Consider the following 24,338-nt stretch of genomic DNA (forward strand, 5'->3'; position numbering starts at 1 on the left):
CATAATTCCTGTAATGGTCTGAAGTGGAAGGTGGTGCTAGTTCCAGGGTTGTCCTACTTTGAGCCCCCCCCCAAAAAAATAATTAAATCAACGTTCTTTGGGAGTTTAGAAGAATAAAGAGTTTTCTCACAGAGACACACAAGATCCTGAAGGGGCAGGACAGAGTAGACATCAAGATATTTCCACGAGTGGGAGATATTCAAACAACATTGTGCACAGAAATGTCAGTTCTGTCCAAGCTAACTAATCACTTAATTGACTCTGCTGCCCAGGTTTACACTCTCTAGCCAAAGGAAACATCCTCGGTATCTGTTTCAGGCTTATTAAGTATTCTACCTCTCACTCTCCTCCTGTGGAAAGTATGGCAATGTTATTCACTTCATCAATACAAGACAAGCTTTCTTACAAGCACCCATGTGTTTTCCCTCACAACTTAAGGGCCTGTCCCACTTTCACGACCTAATTCATGACCTTTTTGACTCGTGGACATTTTTCATCATGCTAGAAAAACACCCCGACCTACTTGATGCCACGAGTACCTACGACCAGCATCACGGCCTGCTATGACCTACCCACGACCTCCTACGACCTCAAGACGACCATGCTGCGAGTGTGAGTCAAAGGCAAACTTAGCAGAGGTCGTGAATTAGGTCGTGAAATTGGGAGTGGCCCTTAACTCTCCCATCCATCTCTGTAGCATCAATAAATCTGGTTACATTCATTGCCTTAATCCGAGTCATTGATATAGATTGAAACAAGTGCCCAGGTGGCACTCCACACATTACAGCTCGTCAATTTGAATGATTCATGTCAGTGAATTGGCTAATTATTAATGCTGCTCTATTCCACAAACTCTGTAACTTTTCGTAGCCCCCTTAACTTTTTGGAAAGCCCAAAACATAATAGATCAGCCATGACTGAATGGCGGATTTGACTACATGGGCCGAATGGCCGAAATTCTGCCTCTATCACTTTTGACCTTATGACGCTGCCAGTTGTCCTAAAACAACAGTCCTAATTCAATCCACCAGCACAACCCCACAAACAGGAGCAAGAAGCCTGTTATCATCAATTATCATTGGCGGTAGGCAATTTCAGGCTCAAGCTCTTGAATTACTTCCTTAAAACTTGCCCCCCCCACCCCACCCCACCCCACCCCAAGCCCCTTGTCCTTTAAGATGGTGCTGAAAGCTAAGTTTTGGACCAAATATTTTTTCACCTGCCCTGATATCCCTTTGTTAGGCTCATGCCTAAATCGTATTTAATAATCAATAGTGGCGCAGCAGTAGAGTTGCTGCCTTACAGTGCTGGAGACCCGGGTTTGATCCTGCTACGAGTCTGTCTGTGTGGAGTTTGTACGTTCTCCCCGTGACCTGCGAGGGTTTTCTCCGTTTTCCTCCCACACTCCAAAGGCGAACAGGGCTGTAGATCAATTAACTTGCTATTATCGTGAATTATCCCTAGTGTGTAGGATAGTGTTAGTTTAGTTTAAACATCGACAATCCCAGCACATTAACAAGACCCTACACATACACCAAGGACAATTTTATATTTATACCTAGTCAATGAACCTACAAACCTGTACGTCTTTGAAGAGTGGGAGGAAACTGAAGATCTCGGTCAGTGTACGGAGATCGTTGGTCGGCACGGACTCGGTGGGCCGAATCGCCTGTTTCCGTGCTGTATCTCTAAAGAAACTAAAATCACTCCCGAGCACTTGGCAATTAGAAAATTGCAAGTTGTTTTTATTGTCATAATGTGAAAACTAGTCAAAAGCAAGAAAAAGATGAAATAAATTATTTACTTAGTTGCATCGCGTTACAAGATGTGAATTTGTGCAAAATAATACAAATGCAGTTCTCTTCTCTTCCATTCAAGTTAATAATACAAAGAAAAGCAGAACAGAAGTGGAGAACAAAAGTGAAATAATTTACCTTTTCAGTACATCCAAGCAGGTGAGTTCGCGGTACAGGTAAATTTTATTGGTCATTCTGATCAGCTCCTGTTCTGTGCAAAAGTAATCAGGGAAGCGGCATCTTGCTATTTCTATCAGCCTGTAACAAAAGTAGGGTTAGAAAATGCATACAGGCAACTGTTACAGTGGTTCACAAATCATAATGGGCCCAAGTACATACTTGAGCAGTCAAAGAACTCTCTCAGATGCATGCTCCTCGACGTAACCTCACCACTGGTCTCAGCAATGAAAATTGAAGACCTTCACATACAAAACTAGTACCTAATAAATGTACCAAAATATACAGCAGGATCACACAAACAACAAGAAGAAAACTTGTCAGTGCATCAGTTTTGACATTGCTGATTGGAGGGGGAAAGAATGGAGACACTGTGCCGTAACTCCCTTCTACTTTCCCAGAGACTTATTTGGAATAGGTCATGGAAAAAGGTGGTTTAATATCTTGTCAGAAGGGCATAAACAACAGGGCAAAATACTCAAAATGTGGCGCCACCCATATCATGTACAACTGTAACGTCCTCACAACTTCCATACTAAATACGCTGACTGATGAAGTTGAATGTGCTGAAGGCCTTCTTGCCCACCCTATCTATCTGTGGCGCCATTTTCAAGAAGCTATGTACTTGTGCTCCTTTGCTCTACAACACTTCCCAGAGCCCTGCCATTCACTGTGTCGGCAGTGGAAGCATCATGAAATGCCACCAAGAGACGAGTTTACAGGGGAATGATGCACCAGACACCGAACTGCCTGCAAGGTATAGTTGCAATCGTCTATCACATCAACTTAACTACACTCCTTGCAGGAAGGACATGGGGTACAATGATGAAGATAAGGTGATACTGTAGATGAGGCTCTCACCAGGGTCTCTTCTATACCCCGTAACTCTGCTCTCACTCCCCATCCCCCCACTCGTAACAAGGGCAGAGTCCCCCTTGTCCTCACCTTCCACCCTACCAGCCGTCACATACAACAGATAATCCTCTGACATTTTCGCCATCTCCAACGGGATCCCACCACTGGCCACTTCTCCAATTTCAGGTAGTCCTTGCTTTCTCCCTTTAACCTACCCTTCCCAGCTCTCCCACAGCCCACTGTCTCCACCTCTTCCTTTCTTCTCCCCCCCCCCCCCCCACATCTGTCTGAAGAAGGGTCTCGACCCGAAATGTCACCTATTCCTTCGCTCCATGGATGCTGTCTCACCCGCTGAGTTTCTCCAGAATTTTTGTCTACCTTATCAAAACCATGTGTGCCACCCCAAATGTTTCCAGAACACTGCAGTCTTCCTCATTCTCAATAGAAAATTGGGTGCTTTGGAAGTATCCTTGACAAGTCTCTGCACTCTAACCCATTAGCGGCAGCCACAGACGATGCAGACCAAACTCAATGGTATGGGTGTGGGTGTTTCTATTGAATTGGTGCAGGCTGGAATGGAATGGATGTGGAGAGGATGTCTCCACTAGTGGGAGAGTCCAGGACTAGAGGACATAGCCTCAGAATTAAAGGATGTTCTTTTAGGAAGGAGATGAGGTAGAAGTTCCATGGTCAGAGGGTGGTGAATCTGTGGATTTTTTTGCCACAGAAGGCTATGGAAGCAAAGTCAGTGGATATTTTTAAGGCAGAGATAGGCAGAATCTTGATTAGGACGGGTGTCAGAGGTTATGGGGCGCAGGCAGGGGAATGGAGTTAGGAGGGACAGATAGATCCGCAATGATCGAATGGCGGTGTAGACTTGATGGGCCTAATGGCCTAATTCTACTCCTATCACTTATGATCGTATGCATCCATTCAGGTGAGGATAACAGCAGTTTACATACATTGCTATTGGTTTATTATTGTCAGTGTACTGAGATACAGTGAAGAGTTTTTGTTGCATGCTAGCCATTCATGTCAAATTATACAAGCGTATAATCAACCCGCACACAAGTATGACAGGTATTGCAAAGATAAAAATACCAGAGTGCAGAATGTAATGTTACAGCATTGTAGCGTCAACAGTTACAGAGATAAAAGTCCAACATCTGCATTGAGTCTTAGTTGAAAGATCGGTACTGTATCCTAACTCATGGGAGGACTCAAAATGCTCGAGTAATTCAGCGGGTCAGGCAGCATCTCTGGAGAGAAGGAATAACTCATGGGAGGACAGTTCTGTAATCTGATAACAGCAGGGAAGCTGTTACAACGTCTGGTTTCACGTGCTGTCAAGCTTTTGTAACTTCTGCCCAACAGGATTGTGGGGGGGGGGGGGGGGAAATATCCAGGATGAAAAGGGTCCTTGATTATGTGGCATGATTTGACGAGGCAGTGCAAAGTATAGATGAAATCGATGGTGGGGAGGCCAGACTGTGTAACATAACTCTACAATTTCTATAGTCTTATGTAGAAGTGCTCCCAAACCAAGCTGGGATGCACCCTGATACCATGCTTTCTACAATGCATCTGAAGAAGTCTGTAATAGTTGTTGGAGACATTCCGAACATCCTGAGTCGCCTGAGGAAGAAGTGTTAATGTGCTTTTTTGGCAATATGGTTAGACCAGGGCAAATTGTTGTTGATATTTACACCAAGTAACTGGTAATTTTCTGTGGCAGCTCATGAAACATTGGGTTTATTTGTATTTATTTCTTAAAAGACCACAATAGAATTGAAATTCTCGATTTTTGGTGGTACACCATAGTTACTGGGCTTATTATATTAGAAATCTCAGAACCACCTCCCACCTTTCAGCACTAAAAGCAGACTCGGTGTCGATGTAAATCACTGTACCGTCCAAGCCACCCATGCTGATAGGTAAGGTCGCCAACACACTCAACATTATACAGAACTGAGTCTTTCCACAGCCCGAAGGCCCCGTCACCTGAAAACACAGAACCACATTCAAGAATTATTCTAACGGAGGTTAGTACAAGACCAACAAGATTGCAAAGTCAATATGTTAACCATGCTGTACCAAAGAAGTCATCTTCCAAGTTGAGTTTAGTTTATTGTCACGTGTACCGAGATACAGTGAAAAGCATTTGTTGCATCCTATCCAGCCAACGGAAAGGCAATACATGATCACAATCGAGCCATCCACAGTGTAAAGATACATGATAAAGGAATAACGTTTAGTGCAAGGTAAAGCTCAGTAAAGTCCGATCAAGGATAGTTCCAGAGTTACCAATGAGGTAGATAGTAGCTCAGCACTGCTCTCTGGTTGTTGGTCAGATGATTCAGTTGCCTGATAACAGCTGGGAAGAAACTGTCCCTGAATCTGGAGGTGTGCATTTTCACACTTCTATACCTTATGCCTAATGGGAGAGGGGAGACAAGAGACTGACCAACTTCACAATACAAGCTGATTCAGAATACAAAAGACAAAATTAATCAAAGCCTTGCACTTTTGCTTGGAACACTTGTATTGCTCCAAACCAGCAGGTTAAAATTAAAATTAAGTAACTTGTTCCACCTAAACATTGTCTTAAAGTTTATTCAGTGGGAAAGTGCGCATTGTGGTACAAACCAGTGGTACCTGGTTGGATTCCTGACCTGTACCCAGCTGCTTCACCCTATCCAGGATACTCAACCTCACCTTAATGCCAGCAGTCATTTAGGTTGTTGAAAGCCATTGATTGACAGAATGGCCGTGCTGTTGGGCTAGGGATGGATTTGTAAAGATACTACTGGCACTCTACCACAGCAGGATTCAGCGAGAAGACTGCAGTCCATGAATATGCTAATGTAACGCATGCACAACGTGCTCGGCCATAAATAGATGCAGTTCATTCTGAACACGCCCAATTCCTGCTTCAGCAAGACATTTCCACACAATGAAGGGAATTTCAATTGGTCTTTCTCTCAGGGGAAAGCCCAGTTGGAGAACAACAGTGAATATCAGTCTCATTAAACCATCCAATGGGGATCAGCTGCTACCCACAGCATGCAGCTGGACAACCAAAACCCAGATAGACACAAAATGCTGGAGTAACTCAGTGGGACAGGCAGCATCTCTGGATGGAAGGAATGGGTGACATTCAGACTGAGTCTGAAGAAGTGTCTCGACCCGAAACGTCACCCATTCCTTCTCTCCAGAGATGCTGCCTGCCCTGCTGAGTTACTCCAGCATTTTGTGCCTATCTTCGGTTTAAACCAGCATCTGCAGTTCCCTCCTACAACCTCAGTAGGCACGAGGGTATGTCAGTGTTGAAGGTGGACTAAATACTGGGTGGTTCACTTGTGAAGGTAGGGGGAAGATATCAAAAAGCGGAGGGGAAAAAAGCTGAAGGATTTGCATTTCTCGGAAAGGACATGTTACAGAGGGAGATACATTGGGGAAAACTGGGGAAAATGTTTGTTCAATGGGAATATTGGATGATCAAAAAGATTTGTTTGGAGAGGGAACAAAAAAGGAGGAAAATAGAGGGGTTGATATGAATGCTCCTTATTTGAGTGGATAAGGGCTCAGTGTGAACAACAAACTACTAGGCCATGGTTGGGTGGATGGGTAAGTGGAGGCAGGATGTTGGATGAAGATGCACAAAGGTGGAATGATGAGGAGAAGATAGAGAGATAAAAAAGACAGGTACCTTTTCTTGATCGACATCATTGTTAATTTCTCCTGCACAATTCAATATTACGTATTCAGCCACATATAATCAAAGCTCACCTTCAATAGCAGAAACTCTCTCGCTCAAATAACTTGTACTGCGATGTCATTTCAAGAGAGAGTTAGATTTAGCTCTTAGGGCTAACGGAATCAAGGGATATGGGGGAAAAGGCAAGAATGGGGTACTGATTTTGGATAATCAGCCATGATCATATTGATTGGCGGTGCTGGCTCGAAGGCCGACTCTTGCACTCTTTTCTATGTTTCTATGTCATCAGCTAGTAAGAATAACCACAAAATGCTGGAGTAACACACCCAATTCCTGCTTCAGCAAGACATTTCCACACAATGAACGGAATTTCAATCGGTCTTTCTCTCAGGGGAAAGCCAAGTTGGCGAACAACAGTCAATATCAGTCTTATTAAACTATCCAATAGAGATCAGCTGCTACTCACAGCATGCAACTGGACAACCAAAACCCCAGAGAGACACAAAATCCTGGAGTAACTCAGCGGGACAGTCAGCATCTCTGGAGGGAAGGAATGGGTGACATTCAGACTGAGTCTGAAGAATAGTCTCGACCCGAAACGTCACCCATTCCTTCCCTCCAGAGATGCTGCCTGTCCTGCTGAGTTACTCCAGGATTTTGTGTCCATCTTTGGTGTAAGCCAGCATCTGCAGTTCCCTCCTACACATTACGTATAACCAGATGGGGAAGAAATAAGAAGAGTAAGGACCTGGGCAAACCCTTCAACTTTACCTCAGTAAGAGTTCCACAGGCCAATCCACCATGAAGGACCTCATCCAGTTCAGCGAGAGAAGTGGGAAAGAAGGCATTGGTGGGGTGAGAACACCTTTCAGTTTTTATTTCAAGTGCCTGATGAAAGGAAAAAATATATATTTTAAGTTCAAAGTGCATCCCCGGAATAAACATCAGTCAAGAATGTACTGTAAAATAACAGCAGGTGGCACAGCGGTATTTTTACTGCCTTACAGCGCCAGAGACCCAGGTTCAATCCCGACTAGGGGTGCTGTCTATACAGAGTTTGCACGTTCTCTCCGTGACCACATGGCTTTTCCCCGGGTGCTCCGGTTTCCTCCCACACTCCAAAATGTACAGGTTTATAGGTTAATTGGCTTCAGTAAACATTTGACTTGGGCAGCTTACAACCCAACAGTATGAACATAGATTTCTCCCATTTCAAGTAACGCCCTCTTTCCACGTACCAGTTCCACTGTTCGTATCCTTGTATCCATCTCGGTATCACCTCTTCCCCAGCCAACAATGGGTCATTATGGGCTCCACCCTTCCTTGGTCATCTGTAGCAGGACCTGATTTGTGCTGGCCTTTTGCTATCTCCAGATCACCTCCCCCCTCCCCCATCTACTTTTAGTCTGAAGAAATGTTCCAGCCCAAAACAGCACCCATCCTTTTTCTCCAGATATGCTGCCTGACCTGCTGAATTACTCCAGCACTTTGTGTCTATTTTGTGAATTTCATCCTCAGTTTCTGCCTTTGCCAAGAGGTGGTTCCCGAGAAATGAATGATTACCCATGTTTTCCAAGGTAGTCAAAAATGCTGGAGAAACTTAGCGGGTGAGGCAACATCTATGGAGCGAAGGAATAGGTGACGTTTCGGGGCGAGTCTCGACCCGAAATGTCACCTATTCCTTCGCTCCACCGATGCTGCCTCACCCGCTGAGTTTCTCCAGCATTTTTTCCACCTTTGATTTTTCCAGCATCTGCAGTTCTTTCTTACCCATGTTTTCCAGTGCTCTCTGTGAAACTTGACTGTCAGAGAGCAGTGTAATGGGGGCAGATTGATAGAGAACCTTTGACTTTGTTAGGTGTTGAATGCAAAGCCTACCCTCAGGTTTCAATGAACTAATCACGATGGCTTAGTTTGGTGTTGCGTGCACCGAGTCAAGATTCAAATCATTTGCTATGTCGCTCTTCCAGGGAGATGCTAAATGCATTTCGTTGTCTCTGTACTGTACACTGACAATGACAATTAAAATTGAATCTGAATCTGAATCTGAGGTACAGTTAAAAGCTATTGTTGCGTCCTAACCAGTGTGGTGCACACTTCAAACCAGACGCAAACTGTAATTATTGAAATAAAAGGATGTTTGGCTATTGGAATCTGTAGGTTATGGATGTGGGGCTATTTGTCTTTTACTGTTCTAGGTAATTTGCAACAGAAGGTCACAAGAATGCTGCATCACCCAATGGAAATGCTGCAGCAGGTCTTCAAGAGAAAGCTTAAATTCATGATATCAATGCCCAGAAAGATGAAAGATAAGGCATGTAGACCAGGCTCAGAGGTGGCAATTCCCTTTATGAACCAGCAGATGCACTATGGATCATATGTCCCTCTCTTGGTCCATTTAATGAACAATACAGCAAACATTACACCATTAGTGCCTAATAGATCAACTAAGGTTCAATGCCGAAAATCAAGAACATTTTCATCCTCTAAATTGAGTAAAATACAGACAGAGAAAATCGGAGGCTCGGAATGGGAGGAACAAGAATGGGAGGAATAACGTCACACAGTGAGTTTAACGGTGAATTTACTTACAGTGATCATTTTTGGGGCACAAGCCTTGCTGACAGTTTTTGCCAATGCATAAACCTTGTGAATACTCTGCCCTGTGAGCCTCATCAACTCCAGAGGTGACAGGGATAGAAAATCCTGTTAAAAACAAAGGAGAGATCTTAAATTCTCAATTATAATGTTTTTTAAGGAGAACAGATAGGAAAATCAGAGGTGGGTGGGACTGCAGTAAACAAGGATATATACATAACTATTAAGTACTTTAAGAAGCATGTAATAGACTTTTTATATGCCCCACGAAAAGCAATCAAATTTGAAATGTTCTATTCAACCTTCTTAGATGTGCTCATTAATTATCAACAAGCAATTTCAAAATAAGCTCTCTGATTACTAAACAGAAATAGAGTCAAGGTTCAGGTTTATTATTGTCACATGTACCGAGGCACAGAGAAAAACTTTGTTTTGCATGCTGTCCAAACAGATCAGATATACCATACATAAATAAAGTTCAAACTCAAATACAATCGATAAAGCAAAGGGGAAGATACAAAGTACAGAATATAGTTGTCAGCATTGTAGCGCATCAGTTCCATAGATAAATTCCAAGAGTCAAGAGTGTTTAATTGTCATATTAATGGACATATTAATGCCAGCAATGGAACAATGAAATTCTGACTTGCAGTAGCTTTACAGGCCCACTATCACAATTATACAACAAATACACAGCAATCAATAGTACAATAATAATCTGTAATATTCGATAACGAGACCATAATAGTGCAAACCTGCAGCACTAGTGCAACCTAAACAAAATCCCTAGTAGATCATTGCTGAAGTAGGGTGCGGTGTAGTGCAAGAAGGGTCTCAACCCAAAACGTCACCCATTCCTTTTCTCCAGAGATGCTGCCTGACCCACTGAGTTGCACCAGCTTTTTGTGTCTATCTTCGGTTTGAACCAGCATCTGCACTTCCTTTCTACACATAGTTCAAGAGCCTGATGGTTACTGGGAAGAAGTGGTTCTTGAACCTGGAGGTCACCGTTCTCAGGTTCGTGTACTGCCATCCCTATGGTAACAAAGTTACCAAATCAGTTCATGATGCAATCAGTCAGTATGAAGTCTACTATACACCTGTCAAGGTTCAATGGAGTATTCCGCAACATACTGAATCTCCTCAATCTTCTGAGGGAGTGGAGGCATGGACGAGCTTTCTTCGTGATTGCATCAATGTGATGAGGCCAGGACAAAACATCAGAAATGTGCACATCCAGGAACTGGAAGAAAATGTTGTTGCTGCGTGCAATAGCTTTCTACCACTTCTTGTGTTTACTGTAACATCATCCAGTCATTGCCTTACCCGACAGTTGACAATCTGATGTTTAGAAAGCCTCTCGCATAAATCCAAAGGCAATCCAGTCCTCTTCAACATTTTATTAGCCATGCCTATAGTTTAGAAAAATTATATTAGATTCAGATTAATTTAACCACACTATTACATGGATAACTATCTGCATTTATTTATGCTGATGTGAGCGGAAACATTATTGAGCCTCTTGCCGAGGTGAACAGTGACATAGGTTTCAGTGTTGCTCCCTCACAGCAACAGGGGTTAGACAAGTGAGTATATCACCATCCGGCCTGCACTGCTGGGGAACAAACTGCGAAGATGCTGGTGGATGCTCCACTGGTGTCCTGGATCACCAACTACCTGACCGGACGACCGCAGTATGTCAGGCTACAGAACTGTGTCTCAAACATGGTGGCGAGCAACACAGGGGCCCCACAGGGGACGGTCCTCTCTCCCTTCCTGTTCACCATCTACACCTCGGACTTCAGATACAACTCGGACTCCTGCCACCTGCAGAAGTCTTTGGATGTCTCTGCAAATGCGGGCTGCATCAGTGAGTGGAGGGAAGCTGAATACAGAGGTGTAGTCAACGACAATACCGACATGACTAAGGAGTCAGTGGTGGACTTTGCCCACCACTCCTGCCCCCTGTCGCCATCAAGTGTGTGGATGTGCAGTTTACCCAAGACTACAAATATCTTAATGTTTACCTGGACAGCAAACTGGACTGGTCCAGGAACGTTGAGGCACTGTATAAGAAGGGACAGAGCAATCTGTGCTTTCTGAGGAGGCTCTGCTCTTTCAAAGTCTGCAGTATAATGCTGCAGATTGATGGCCAGTACCAGCTTCTATACTATCGTGTGCTGGGGTAGCAAGACGAAGGCCGTGGACACCAACAGAATCAACAAGCTCATCAGAAAGGCTGGCTCCGTCCTGGGAGTGGAGTTGGATTCATTGGAGGTGCTCAGAAAGGAGGATGCTCCACAAATGGCGGGGCATCTTGGACAATACCACACTGGTCAACCCGAGGAGCACCTTCAGCAAGACTTTAGATCAATCACGTTAGCTGATCTGATCATGTCTGTGTTCCACCAAGATGCAGTATCGAACACCACAGGAGATCCTTTCTCCCTGTGGCTAACAAACTGTACAACTACCCCCCCCCCCCCTTCTGTGGTGGGGTAGATTGACTCCCCCTCCCCCAAAATCTTTGTACATCCATCATCCTGGACTTTTCCACTCGATAATTAAATTTCATGTTTGTTACATATGTGCCATGCAATAACTGGTCACTTAAATTGCATTATAATTATAATGCACATAATATTTTCAACGCCTTGTAACTGTTTCTTTTGACTGTTGGCAGACCAATTTCCCTCTGGGATAAATGACGTTGTATTTTACCCTATTCTGCATGATCTGCCTAGGACCTCATGGAGTGGTTACTGAATGTGTGGGTTTATTTCCACGTGCCCAGGATGTGCTGGTAGATTGATTAGCTGCAGTAATTGCCCTCCAGTGGTGCTATTCTCCTTTCCCACCCCGAGCCCTCCTAAAGTAAACCACTAACTCCTTAGTCTTGTTGGTGTTGAGCTGCAGGGGGAGGAGTTGTGGATTGTACACCCCCACTGATTCTGGGCTTCCCCAAGCCCCCTCCCCCGGACTCTGACATCCCCAATGCCAAGCTCCCTACCCACCCTCCCCTCCCCAACTACGAGCTCCCTCCTTCCCTGCAACAACCCAAAACTTCTAGTTCATCATACATCCAGGTAATGGCCCTTGGCCCCGATACCTGTCCCCACTCTGGGGACCCCTGTTCCCTCCCCCCTGATACCCGCCCCCTGTGCCCTGCCCCCAGTCTCCACTCCCCCAATCTCTCAGTCCCCAATCTCCAAGTCCCCCAGTTCTCCACTCTCCAGCCCCCCAGATACTCGTCCTCAGTCACCTGGTCTCCAGCCAGTGCCGTCTTGCTGCCCCCTGATACCCACACCCGGTCCCCAGCCAGAGCCGTCTTGCTACCCCTTGTCCCCAGCCAGTGTCACCTTGCTGCCCCCCTGATGCCCACACCCGGTCCTCAGCCAGTGCCGTCTTGCTGCCCCCCTGATGCCCACACCCGGTCCCCAGCCAGTGCCGTCTTGCTGCCCCTTGTCCCCAGCCAGTGTCACTTTGCTGCCCCCTGATACCCACACCCGGTCCCCAGCCAGTGCCGTCTTGCTGCCCCCCTGATGCCCACACCCGGTCCCCAGCCAGTGTCACCTTGCTGCCCCCCTGATGCCCACACCCAGTCCCCAGCCAGTGTCACCTTGCTGCCCCCCTGATACCCACACCCGGTCCCCAGCCAGTGTCACCTTGCTGCCCTCCTGATGCCCACACCCGGTCCCCAGCCAGTGTCACCTTGCTGCCCCCCTGATGCCCACACCCGGTCCCCAGCCAGTGTCACCTTGCTGCCCCCCTGATACCCACACCCGGTCCCCAGCCAGTCACCTTGCTGCCCCCCTGATACCCACATCTGGTCCCCAGCCAGTGCCGTCTTGCTGCCCCTTGTCCCCAGCCAGTGTCACCTTGCTGCCCCCCTGATACCCACACCCGGTCCCCAGCCAGTGCCACCTTGCTGCCCCCCTGATGCCCACACCCGGTCCCCAGCCAGTGTCACCTTGCTGCCCCCCCGGTACCCACACCCGGTCCCCGCTATGGGATCTCCGGTCCCCAGCATCCAGCCAGTACCTGCGCCAGACATGAGCCGCGCTGCGAGGACTACGCTCCTATTGGTCAGCTCCTTCAGCAGAGCGGTCCAATCGGCGCGACGGACAGATAATACGGTCCAGTCGCGCAGTGAGAGCGTCTCCGCCATTGGTCGGTGGGGCGTGGCTCCGCAGCCAATCACCGCCATGACAGCGGAAGAGCGCTCGCATTGTTGTCCAATCACAGCCGGGGGTTTAAACCGTGTGGGGGCGGTTACGTCAGTTGGCGGCGGTTAGGCGCACGCGCGTGACCCCCCCCCAATCCTGCCGGTTGCCATGGTGACGGGTCCACTCGTGAAGTCGCCGTGGGCGGCGCCTCCTCCACCAGGGAGCCCTCCATCAGGGAGCCGCTCCCGCCACCTCCACCAGGGAGCCCTCCATCAGGGAGCCGCTCCCGGCACCTCCACCAGGGAGCCCTCCATCAGGGAGCCGCTCCCGGCACCTCCACCAGGGAGCCCTCCACCAGAGAGCCGCTCCCAGGACCGGCGCTCTCGATCCTGTGAGGAAGCGTCTGGACCAGACAGATGGCAATGGCAGCTGAGCAACTTGTAGGTAGCACCGGGGAGACGCCTAGTATAGAACTATGTTGGAGGACTGCGTGGTCAACCCTCCCACAGTTTAACGAGAGATTGAAGAGCGTCTTAAATCTCCCAATCCCGAAGAACAATGAAGAACGTCTTCCACCCCAAGCCCTTCCTTGTCGCTTTCCCCAACGCATGTCGGGTGACATGGACGTCTGCACGGTAGGGCGGCGGAAACCCCTCCAGCTTCTCCACTTCAGCCGCAAGTGAGTGACTCTCCAATGCACAATGGCCCGAGATGTCTCTTTCCTTCAGTTAATGTGGGTTCCCACACTGCTGTAGCAGATGGAGCCCTCACCTGTGTAGTTCTGCTCCTGCTCCCCAGACGGAACAAGGATAGAGTTCACCTGTTCCTTTTCTCCAGAGATGCTGTCTGACCCGCGGAGTTACTCCACCACTTTGTGTCTATCCAGAGTTCCCCTGAACTTCACCTTTCACCCCACCAGCCTCTGCATCCAACCCATCATTCTACAACAATTCCGCCACCTTGAATGTGATCCCACACCAGTCGCATTTTCCTATCCCCTCGCTTATTCACTTTCCACAGAGACTGCGACTTCTGCAACTCGTCCCTTCCCATCCAAACCAACCCCCGCTCTGCGCGATGTTTTCCCTGTAACCGCATGAGATGTGACACCTGTCCCTACTTCCTCCGTAACAACCATCCAGGGACCCAAGCTGTCCTTCCAGGTGAGACAGGGGTTCATGTGCATCTACCTCGAACCTCATCTACCGCATTCGTTGTTCCCGATGTGACCTCCTTTGCATCAGAAAGACCAAGCGTAGACTAGGCGACTGTTTTGCCGAACATTTACACTTTCAATTTTTTTTTTCAATTTGATTGAAATTGAAAAAAAGTTTTGCCGAACACTTACACTTGGTCCCCCAAGGCGTGCAGGATCTCTTGGTTGATAACCATTTTAAACACTTCCCATTCTCATACTGACCTTTCTGTTCTGGGCCTCCTCCATTGCCAGAGTGAGGCCACACACAAACATACTTTTATTTTCTTCCCTGCCCCCTCCCTATCCAACTATAGTCTTTCCTCCACATTTTCTATCCCTACCTTGTTATCTCACACCTTTTGTCTTTTCTCTGGCATTTGTCCAACCATCTGGTAATCAACCCCCCCCCCCCCCCTCACCTCTATCCACCTATCACTTGTCAGACTTTGTCCTGCCCCCACCTCTCTTCCAGCTCTCTGCCCACTATAATCAGACTAAAGAAGAGTCCTGACCCAAAACTGGGCCATGTTTTCAAGAGATGCTGCATAACACACAGAGTTACTCCAGCACCTGTTTTTGTTGTTGTTGTAAACCAGCATCTGCTGTTCCCTCTGCCTACCAATTACTGGCAGAGGAATTGCTTTCCATAAGGCTTTAAACCTTGCCCTTTACTCATGGAATATGTCAGCAAAGCTACTTGAGTGGGATCTGAACTTTGACTCAGAAAATTGATCCTTTTTATTTCGTTTATAGAGTGTGGGTGTCACTGAAAATGGCAGCGTAGATTCTCCTCGCGTTGCTGAACTGAGGCAGTTAGGGTTCAAGATTCAAGATTCAAGAGAGTTTATTGTAATGTGTCCCAGATAGAACAATGAAATTCTTGCTTTGCTTCAGCACAACAGAATATATATAGTAGGCATTAATAAATACAGAACAGAATAGATCAGTGTGACCATATACCAATGAATATATATATATACACACATAAATAAACAGATAAAGTGCATTGGGCTACTTAACGATCAGAGTTTTGTTTGAGTTGAGTTTAATAGCCTGATGGCTGTGGGGAAGTAGCTATTCCTGAACCTGGATGTTGCAGATTTCAGGCTCCTGTACCTTCTACCTGAAGGCAGCGGGGAGATGAGTGAGTGGCCAGGATGGTATGGGTCTTTGATGATATTGGCAGCCTTTTTGAGGCAACGACTGCGATAGATCCCCTCGATGGTGGGGAGGTCAGAGCCAATGATGGACTGGGCAGTGTTTACAACTTTTTGCAGTCTTTTACGCTCCTGGGCGCTCAAGTTGCCGAACCAAGCCATGATGCAACCGGTAAGCAGGCTCTCTATAGTGCACTTGTAGAAGTTTGAGAGAGTCCTCCTTGACATACCGACTCTCCGTAATCTTCGCAGGAAGTAGAGGCGCTGATGTGCTTTCTTTATAATTGCATCCGTGTTCTCGGACCAGGAGAGATCTTCAGAGATATGCACGCCCAGTAATTTGAAGCTCTTGACCCTCTCCACCATCGACCCGTTGATATAAACGGGACTATGGGTCCCCATACTACCCTTCCAAAGTCCACAATCAGTTTCTTGGTTTTGCTGGCACCATTTGGTCAAACGGTCGATCTCACTTCTATACTCTAACTCATCTCCATCAGTAATACAGTGGTGTCGTCAGCGAACGTGATGATGGAGTTCGCACTATGACCGGCTACATAGTCATGAGTATAGAGTGAGTACAGCAGGGGGCTGAGCACGCAGCCTTGAGGTGCTCCCGTGCTGATTGTTATCGAGGCTGACACATTTCCACCAATATGGACAGAATGTGGTCTGTGAATGAGGAAGTCGAGGATCCAATTGCAGAGGGATGTGCAGAGACCCAGTTCTGCGAGTTTGGTAACCAGCTTGGAGGGGATGATTGTGTTAAATGCCGAGCTGTAGTCAATGAATAACAGCCTGACATATGAGTTTTTGTTGTCCAAGTGGTCCAGAGCGGAGTGGAGAGCCAGCGAGATCGCATCCACCGTTGATCTGTTGTGGCGGTAAACGAACTACAGTGGGTCCACGTTTTTCTCGAGATATTAGTTGATTTGCGCCATGATCAACCTCTCAAAGCACTTCATCACCACCGACGTTAGTGTCACTGGTCGATAGTCATTGAGGCATGTCACCTTGCTCTTATTGGGCACCGGTATAATTGATGCCCTTTTAAAGCAGGTGGGAACCTCAGAAGTGAGGTTGAAAATGTCCGTAAAAACTCCAACCAGTTGGTCCGCACAGGTTTTTTAGAACACGACCGGGTATGCCATCAGGTCCAGGCGCTTTCTAGGGGTTCACTCCTCTGAAGGATTTTCTGACGTCGACCTCTGTGATCGTGACCGAAATACCATCACAGCGAATAGGAGCTCGAGAAGGCACATCAGTGTTCTCCCTATCAAAGCGTGCGTAAAACACATTGAGCTCGTCAGGGAGTGAAATTTCATTGACATGTGTGCTGCCTCCTGATTTCGCCTTGTAGGAGGTGATTGCATTCAAGCCCCGACACAGCTGCCGAACATCTGTCTCATCCTCCAGCTCCACATTGGCATGACTGGAGTTCAATGCAGGCCAGGCAGATTTCCATCCCTGATGATATGCATGAACCAGATCTATTTGTACAACAATTCAGGCTTTTACAATTATCATGACCGTTTTTCTTTTAAATTGCACGTATTTGTTTGCTTGAAATTGCTCAGATGCCTTGAATTTGTGGACATATTCATTAATACCCTTACCATTAATATACATTAATGAGTTAGATGAAGGGATTAAAAGTAACATTAGCAAATTTGCAGATGACACAAAGCTGGGTGGCAGTGTGAACTGTGAAGAGGATGCCATGAGGATGCAGGGTGACCTGGACAGGTTGGGTGAGTGTGCAGATGCATGGCAGATGCAGTATAATGTGGATAAATGTGAGGTTACCACTTTGGTGGCAAGAACAGGAAGGCAGATTCTGAATGGTGTCACGTTATGAAAACGGGAAGTATAACGAGACCTGGGTGTCCTTGTGCGTCAGTCATTGAAAGTAAGCATGCAGGTACAGGAGACAGTGAAGAAAGCTAATGACATGTTGGCCTTCATAATGAGAAGAGTTGAGTATAAGAGCAAAGGTCCTTCTGTGGTTGTACAGGGCCCTGGTGAGACCACACCTGGAGTATTGTGTGCAGTTTTGGTCTCCTAATTTGAGGAAGGACATTTGTGCTATCAAGGGAGTGCAGCGTAGGTTCACGAGGTTAATTCCCGGGATGGCGGGACCGTTATATGATGAAATAATGGAGCGACTGGGCTTGTATCCACTGGAATTTAGAAGGATGAGAGGGCATCTTATAGAAACATATAAAATTATTAAAGGATTGGACACGCCAGATGCAGGAAACATGTTCCTGATGTTGGAGGAGTCCAGAACCAGGGCCACAGTTTAAGAATAATTGGTAGGCCATTTAGAACTGAGATGAGGAAAACCTTTTCACCCAGAGAGTTGTGAATTTGTGGAATTCTCTGCCTCAGAAGGCAGTGGAGGCAGATTCACTGGATGCATTTGAAATAGAGTTTGATAGAGCTCTTAGGGCTAGTGGAATCAAGGGAAATAGGAAGGCAGGAATGGGATACTGATTGTGGATGATCAGCCGTGATCACATTGGCTCGAAGGGCCGAATGGCCTACTCCTGCACCTATTGTCTATGTATCTATCTATGTATCTATGTAACCCAGATCAATAGACCCATATGTTACACAGACCAAGCCACAGACCCATTGCCAAGTGTGATCAAAAGAAGAAGCTTATTTCCTTAATATTTCACAATGGTGGATACCAGGGATGTGATGCTGAGGCTTTATAAAGGCACTGGTCAGACTGCATTCGGAGTATTGTGAGCGGGTTTCGGCCCCATATCTGAGGGACGTACAGGCATTGGAGGGAGTCCAGAGGAGGTTTACGAGAATGATCGAAGGGATGATTGGGTTTGATGGTTCTGGGCCTTTATTTGCTGAGGTTTAGAAGGATGAGGTGGGATCTCATTGAAACTTACCAAATAGTGAAAGGCCTGGATAAAGTGGATGTTTCCACTTGTGGTAAAGTCTAGGACCCGAGGCCGCAGCCTCAGAATAAAATAATAGAAAGGAGGAATTTCTTTAGCTGAAGGTTGGTGAATCTGTGGAATTCAATGCCACGGACGGCTGTGGAGGCCGTCATTTGGTATATTTTTAAAACGGAGATTGGCAGGTTCTTAATTAGTAAGGGTGTCAAAGGTTACAGGGAAAAGGTAGGAGAATGGGGTTATGAAAGCAAGACAGATCAGCCATGATTGAACGGCAGAGTGGATTTGATGGGCTGAATGGCCTTCTACTCCTATAACTTAGGAACTTGTGAAACTGTGGGGGAGATTCAGCCATCATTTTGTTCAGACATGCCAATGTTTAATGGGACTTTGTGGCAGCCGAGATGAAAACCTGGGCTTGTCATCCCCAAAGTGACCAAAGGACATGTTTTCAAAATCCATTGTAGTCTCACATTGGGGAACCCCCAAAACTGATTCAAGTAAGGAATGTCCCTCTAGGAAGCACTCAAGTAGACATTCTGCCTAGCATTAAGACTGGTAATCCTTCTCGAGATCCATGTTATATCTCTGTTGTCCATCCACACTCCAACATAGGAGGAACACTGTACTGCACTAGCGTTGCTGTCATGTGGCCAATGGCTCTCATCTATGGATGCATGCAGCTCTACTTTCCATTAAAGATGTTCAGAAGTGCACAACAAATTTTAGACTCCAACCAATCTCTAGACACATTAGCATTTCACATTTCACATTTGAATTCTTAGCTCACTATTTCTACAAAAGATAAAAAACAAAAACTAACGGAGACGCAAGAGACCATAGGTGCTTGAATCTTGAGCACAAAACAAACTGTTTTGTTTAGTTTCAAGATACAGCATGGAAATAGCCCCTTTAGCCCACCGGGTCAGTGCCGACCACCCGTACACTAGTTCTATCCTACACACTAGAGACAATTTTCAGAGGCCAATTAACCCACAAAACCTGAGATAAACACAAAATGCTGGAGTAACTCAACAGGACAGACAGCATCTCTGGATAGAGGGATGGGTGCCGTTTTGGATTGAGACCCTTCTTCAGCCTCGACCTGAAATGTCACCTATTCCTTCTCTCCAGAGGTGCTGCCTTTCCTACTGAGTTACTCCAGCTTTTTGTGTCTATCTTCGGTTTAAACCAGCATCTGCAATTCCTTCTTACACAACCTACAAACCTGCACATCTTTGGAATGTTGGAGGAAACCGGAGCGCCCGGAGTATACTCACACGGACACGCTAGGTTCATATTCAGAATTAAACCCGGGTCTCTGACGCTGTAAGAAGGCAGCAACTCTACCACTGTGCCACCACTAACTCATGGCCAGGTGTGAACAAAAGAACAGTGGCTGCTGAGGAACTCAGCAGGGGTCAGGCAACACCTACGGAAGGGAATAGTCAGACAATGTTTTGGGCTGGGACCCATCCTCAGATTAATGGCTGGTGGAGATAGCTGGTAGAAAGAAGTGAAGGAAGGGGTGGGGCAAGAACGGGCAAGTGATGCATGGATTCAGGCATGGAGGGGTTGAGTGCCAGATGACTCTCATGGTGGAGAGATGGGTGGAGATAGCAACAAAGGCTGGAGAAGTGGAGAAGATTTTCTCTGGAGAAACTAGAGAAGCAAATAAATTGCATTTACATAGAACCGTCGATCATCTTAGCACATCCCAAACCACAAAATCTAGAAGCTAAACTATTTCAAATTGATCAAAATAATTATTTTAAAAATATATATAATTATCTTGGTGGTGCGGTAAAGCGAGAAAAGTAGCACGGAACAGATTCTAGAGACTGAATGGCTTCCTCTTGTGGTATATACTACTCTATAAATGCTTCATCATCGCATACACGTAACCATCGTTTTAACAGACACCATTATAATGGACTTTGGCTATAGCAGGCGAACTGCCGACGCCACTCCCAGCTTGCACCACCTTCCCTCCGTTTATAAACCCTAGTTTTCAATTCCACACCCGGCTCGCAAGGTGCACCAGCGAGCCCTTCTTCACCCACCTCATGGCCCGGTTGAAGCCTCAGTTGTTGCGGCTCACATTATAGCCCCTGGAGACAGCGCTTTCTGCGGGCCGCTGTCACTTACAAGACTTGCTCAGTCACTGTGGGGCTACCTCTCCTCTGCCGATTCTTCCTTTGTTTTGTCCCCTCCACCTCTGCCTCCTTCTCCCATCGCTTTGTCCACTAGGCCTCTTCCTCCATCCCCCCCCCCCCCCCTCGCTCCATCGTCGTTGCCTTCACCCATCGCTCTGTCCACTTGGCCTCTTCCCCCCCCACCGCTGCCTCCTCCTCCTTCTTGCCCAGAGTCGCCAACTTACTCCACCTTGCAAGATATTGGAGACTGCAGGGGAGAAGGAGAAGGAGGTGGAGTGGACAAAGCAAAGGAACAAAGGAAGAAGCAGCAGCTGATGAGAGGGGAGGGAGACCCATGATAACCGAGCGCGTCCTGTCGGTGGCATTGACCTGAAGAAAGCACTGTGCACAGGGGCTACAATGTGAGCCACAACAATAGCCACTTCAACCAGACCGTGCAGTAGCTGGTGAAGAAGGGCTTGTGCAGACCAGCGGTATCAATGCCTAATTTTAAGGTGAAACAACACAAAGTGCTGGAGTAATTCAGCAGACTGAATCTGTCTGAAAGAGGGTCCAGACATCACCTACCCATGTTTTTCAGAGATGTTGCCTGAACCGCTGAGTTACTCCAGCACTTTGTGTAATAACCAGCATCTGCAGTTCTTTGTTTCAACTACATACAATGATAATAACTTACTTGGTTTTCGCTGACAATCGGCAATAATGGACACCATCTCCCCCCGCCACCCTCCCCCTCCCCCCATGGTCCAGTAAAACAAGGGTTTATTCTGCTTATTAATCAAGGTTTACCTTGTTAAAAAAAAATTTGCAGGTTAATGCATTTGTTGATAATGATTTGGTTATTTCCATTCATTCTTACTTTTGTCCCATCTTTCATTTCTTTACTTGTCCTACTGTTATTCCCTGTGACTAGCTCCATCACTATGTCATCACTCCTGCCTTCTAACTTGCAGTTCACCTTTCTCTTTAATAATGTTTTCTGACTTTAATAATGTTTTCTTAAATCCTGTACCTACTTAAACTTTGTTTTATCTCAGACTTCTTCCAATTTTGATGTAAAGTCATTCACCTGGACTGTTTTCTTTGTTTCTCCTTCCATGGAAACTGCCTGACTTGCTGAGTATTTGCAGAGGTTCATGGGGCTTTTGACCTGTTACTTTTCATTTGTCCTCATCACCTTAATCTGGATTCACGTTAAATATTAAAAATCATATACCAAGTTGCACACCAATCATTCACAAAATTTTGTGTGCAATATTCTGCAAACCACATGGTTTTGCCAATCTTAATGGAGCATTTCTCTGTACGTGACTTTATGCATGTTTTAGGACTTACCGTAGCTCCTTCTTCTCCACATGATGTTTCAAAAAAATATGAAATATTTCTATTTAGGAACTTCCCATGCTCTCAAATATGATGTCTCCTTAAATCCAAACCAGCTTTTCACCTTGGCTGACTTCTGCTTTCTGACATCTGGTTCCCCTCAAAAACATGTTTAACAAAAAAACAACCGTTTTCACACCTGTAAGATTGCCCTAATCATTTTATACCAAACTAAGTTATTTTAAAGTGTGGTCATCGTTAAAGTTTCCACATAGGATCGCTTAAAGATGCCAGTATTATGCTGTTCAGATAACCTTTTTCAGAAATGATTTTGAATCAGTAATAAAAGTAGCCTGGTGACAGAAGAAAACTTGTTTAATCTTCAAAGTAGTACCATATATGTCTATATCAGCGGACAGACCGGGCCTTGGTTTATCATCCAATAGACCAATCCATTTTAGCAGGCATCAGGAGTGGTCTGTAGAATGTCATCTTCAAGTTAAAGGGCTGGTATATACATCAAGTTGCCACAGATTTAGGAGATAGTTTGGCCCATTGAACCTTTGCTCCTCCCAGCATCCCATTATTGCTCCACGAACAATCTGTTCCTTGTTGTGGGAATAGAATACTATCTTATTGCAAAAACCCACAGATTCCCTCCTCCACTGTGTCCGTTCTTTCCAGCACGCTTATTCTTACATCATCCCCCCCCACCCCTCAGCACCACTGAGAAAATGAACGGTGTTGTAATAAATGTGCTCAAAATTGCAAAGATTTTGAGGAATAATTAAGGGGAATTAATTTCCACTTGTAGGAGAGATGGTTGACTGGAATTGATAACTTTGTTTTCTCTCTCTGCAGATACTACCTGAGCTGCTGAGAATTTCCTGCTATTTCTGCCTTATTTCAGACAGCTAGCAGTATTTTGAATTTTGGATGAGGGATTTCAGGTAATTGACAAAAGAGCTAGAGGATGAAGATTCTGTGCTTAATTTTGAGGTTTAGAGGGTCCACAGTAACAGCTGATACTGAATTGCAATGTTGGATGGTGATGCAGACTGTATGTGAGTGAAAGTGTTGCCTGTGTTTTGTAAGTCTCATGACAGCAAAAGCAACTTGTCACTGAATAACAGTGATGGGAATTATGGTGCACTGGTGTCCAGTGTACTTTCAAGGGTCCTATTTAACGGATGATTAACATATGGTGGGTTAACATATGATGAATGTTTGACAGCACTGGGCCTGTACTTGCTGGAGTTTAGAAGGATGAGGGAGGACCTCATTGAAACTTACCGAATAGTGAAAGGCTTGGATAGAGTAGATGTGGAAAGGATGTTTCCACTAGTAGGAGTCTAGGACTAGAGGTCATAGCCTCAGAATTCAAGGTTGTTCTATTAGGAAGGAGATGAGGAGGAATTTCTTTTGTCAGAGGGTGATGAATCTGTGGAATTATTTGCAGGCCATCAATGGATATTTTAAAGGCAGAGATAGATTCTTGATTAGTATGGGTGTCAGGGGTTATGGGTTATGGGGAGAAGGCAGGAGACTGGGGTTAGGGGGAGAGATAGATCAGCCATGATTGAATGGCAGAGTAGACTTGATGGGCTGAATGGCCTCATTCTGCTCTTATCACCTGACCTCATGATATCAATGCATCTGCAAGACTTTTTTAAAGACCCAGAAAGTTCAACTTATAGAAATCCAGGTGAATTAATTCTACATAAAACACCTCTTTACTTAACAGTGGTAACAAGCCATCATATAAATGAACAAGAGCAGCAACCTCCCCTCCAAAATGCAATGCTTGTTCATATCCAACCACATCTTCATTGTCACTAGTTAAACGTTTTCTGCTTTCAGGAGTCTGTTTGATTGATGTGAAGGGAATTAAAATTCGATTACAAGATATTCACTTGAAGTCTGGGCTGAACGACAAAAGAGTAAAAAATTAAAGTTGTACACATCTCTAGTCAAACCACATCTGAAGTAATAAGTTATTTTTGAGCAGCATGTCTGAGGAAGAATACATTAGCTTTGGAGAGGTGAAATGCAGATTCACCTGAATGACATGGAAGGTAAGAAAGTTAAATTGTGAGCAAAGGTTGCGTAAAGCAGGATTTTTTTCTCTTGTGCATAGGTGAATAAGGGATGAACTGTGGTGGTGTAGATATGTAGTTTGAAGGTGATGCTGTTGTGGCAGAATGGGTGGTCCACATATTGTTCAAACAGGTTCTATCTTCAAAACCTATCTTAAGGAATGCAAGTTTAGTTTA

The 24,338-nt window shown here is 45.8% G+C and overlaps 1 protein-coding gene and 1 long non-coding RNA gene across 2 annotated transcripts in view; one reads left to right on the forward strand and one right to left on the reverse strand.

The window, feature by feature from the left end:
* The window catches only part of rad51b (RAD51 paralog B), a 529,843-nt gene extending 516,568 nt beyond the window's left edge, over positions 1-13,275 (reverse strand). The window contains exons 1-6 of the mRNA XM_033026658.1: positions 13,186-13,275; positions 10,471-10,556; positions 9,139-9,252; positions 7,318-7,434; positions 4,693-4,829; positions 1,935-2,054 (exon numbers count right to left, since the gene is read on the reverse strand). Coding sequence (XP_032882549.1) covers positions 1,935-2,054; positions 4,693-4,829; positions 7,318-7,434; positions 9,139-9,252; positions 10,471-10,556; positions 13,186-13,198 — 587 coding nt within the window. The 5' untranslated portion in view covers positions 13,199-13,275. The remainder of the gene's footprint in view (positions 1-1,934; positions 2,055-4,692; positions 4,830-7,317; positions 7,435-9,138; positions 9,253-10,470; positions 10,557-13,185) is intronic.
* Positions 13,276-13,503: 228 nt separating this feature from the next.
* LOC116976769 overlaps positions 13,504-24,338 on the forward strand; it is a 28,307-nt gene continuing 17,472 nt past the window's right edge. The window contains exons 1-3 of the long non-coding RNA XR_004413048.1: positions 13,504-13,989; positions 22,927-23,015; positions 23,926-24,140. This is a non-coding gene — a long non-coding RNA (uncharacterized LOC116976769). The remainder of the gene's footprint in view (positions 13,990-22,926; positions 23,016-23,925; positions 24,141-24,338) is intronic.

The sequence above is a fragment of the Amblyraja radiata genome, chromosome 9, assembly GCF_010909765.2.
Source record: "Amblyraja radiata isolate CabotCenter1 chromosome 9, sAmbRad1.1.pri, whole genome shotgun sequence".
NCBI lineage: Eukaryota > Metazoa > Chordata > Chondrichthyes > Rajiformes > Rajidae > Amblyraja > Amblyraja radiata.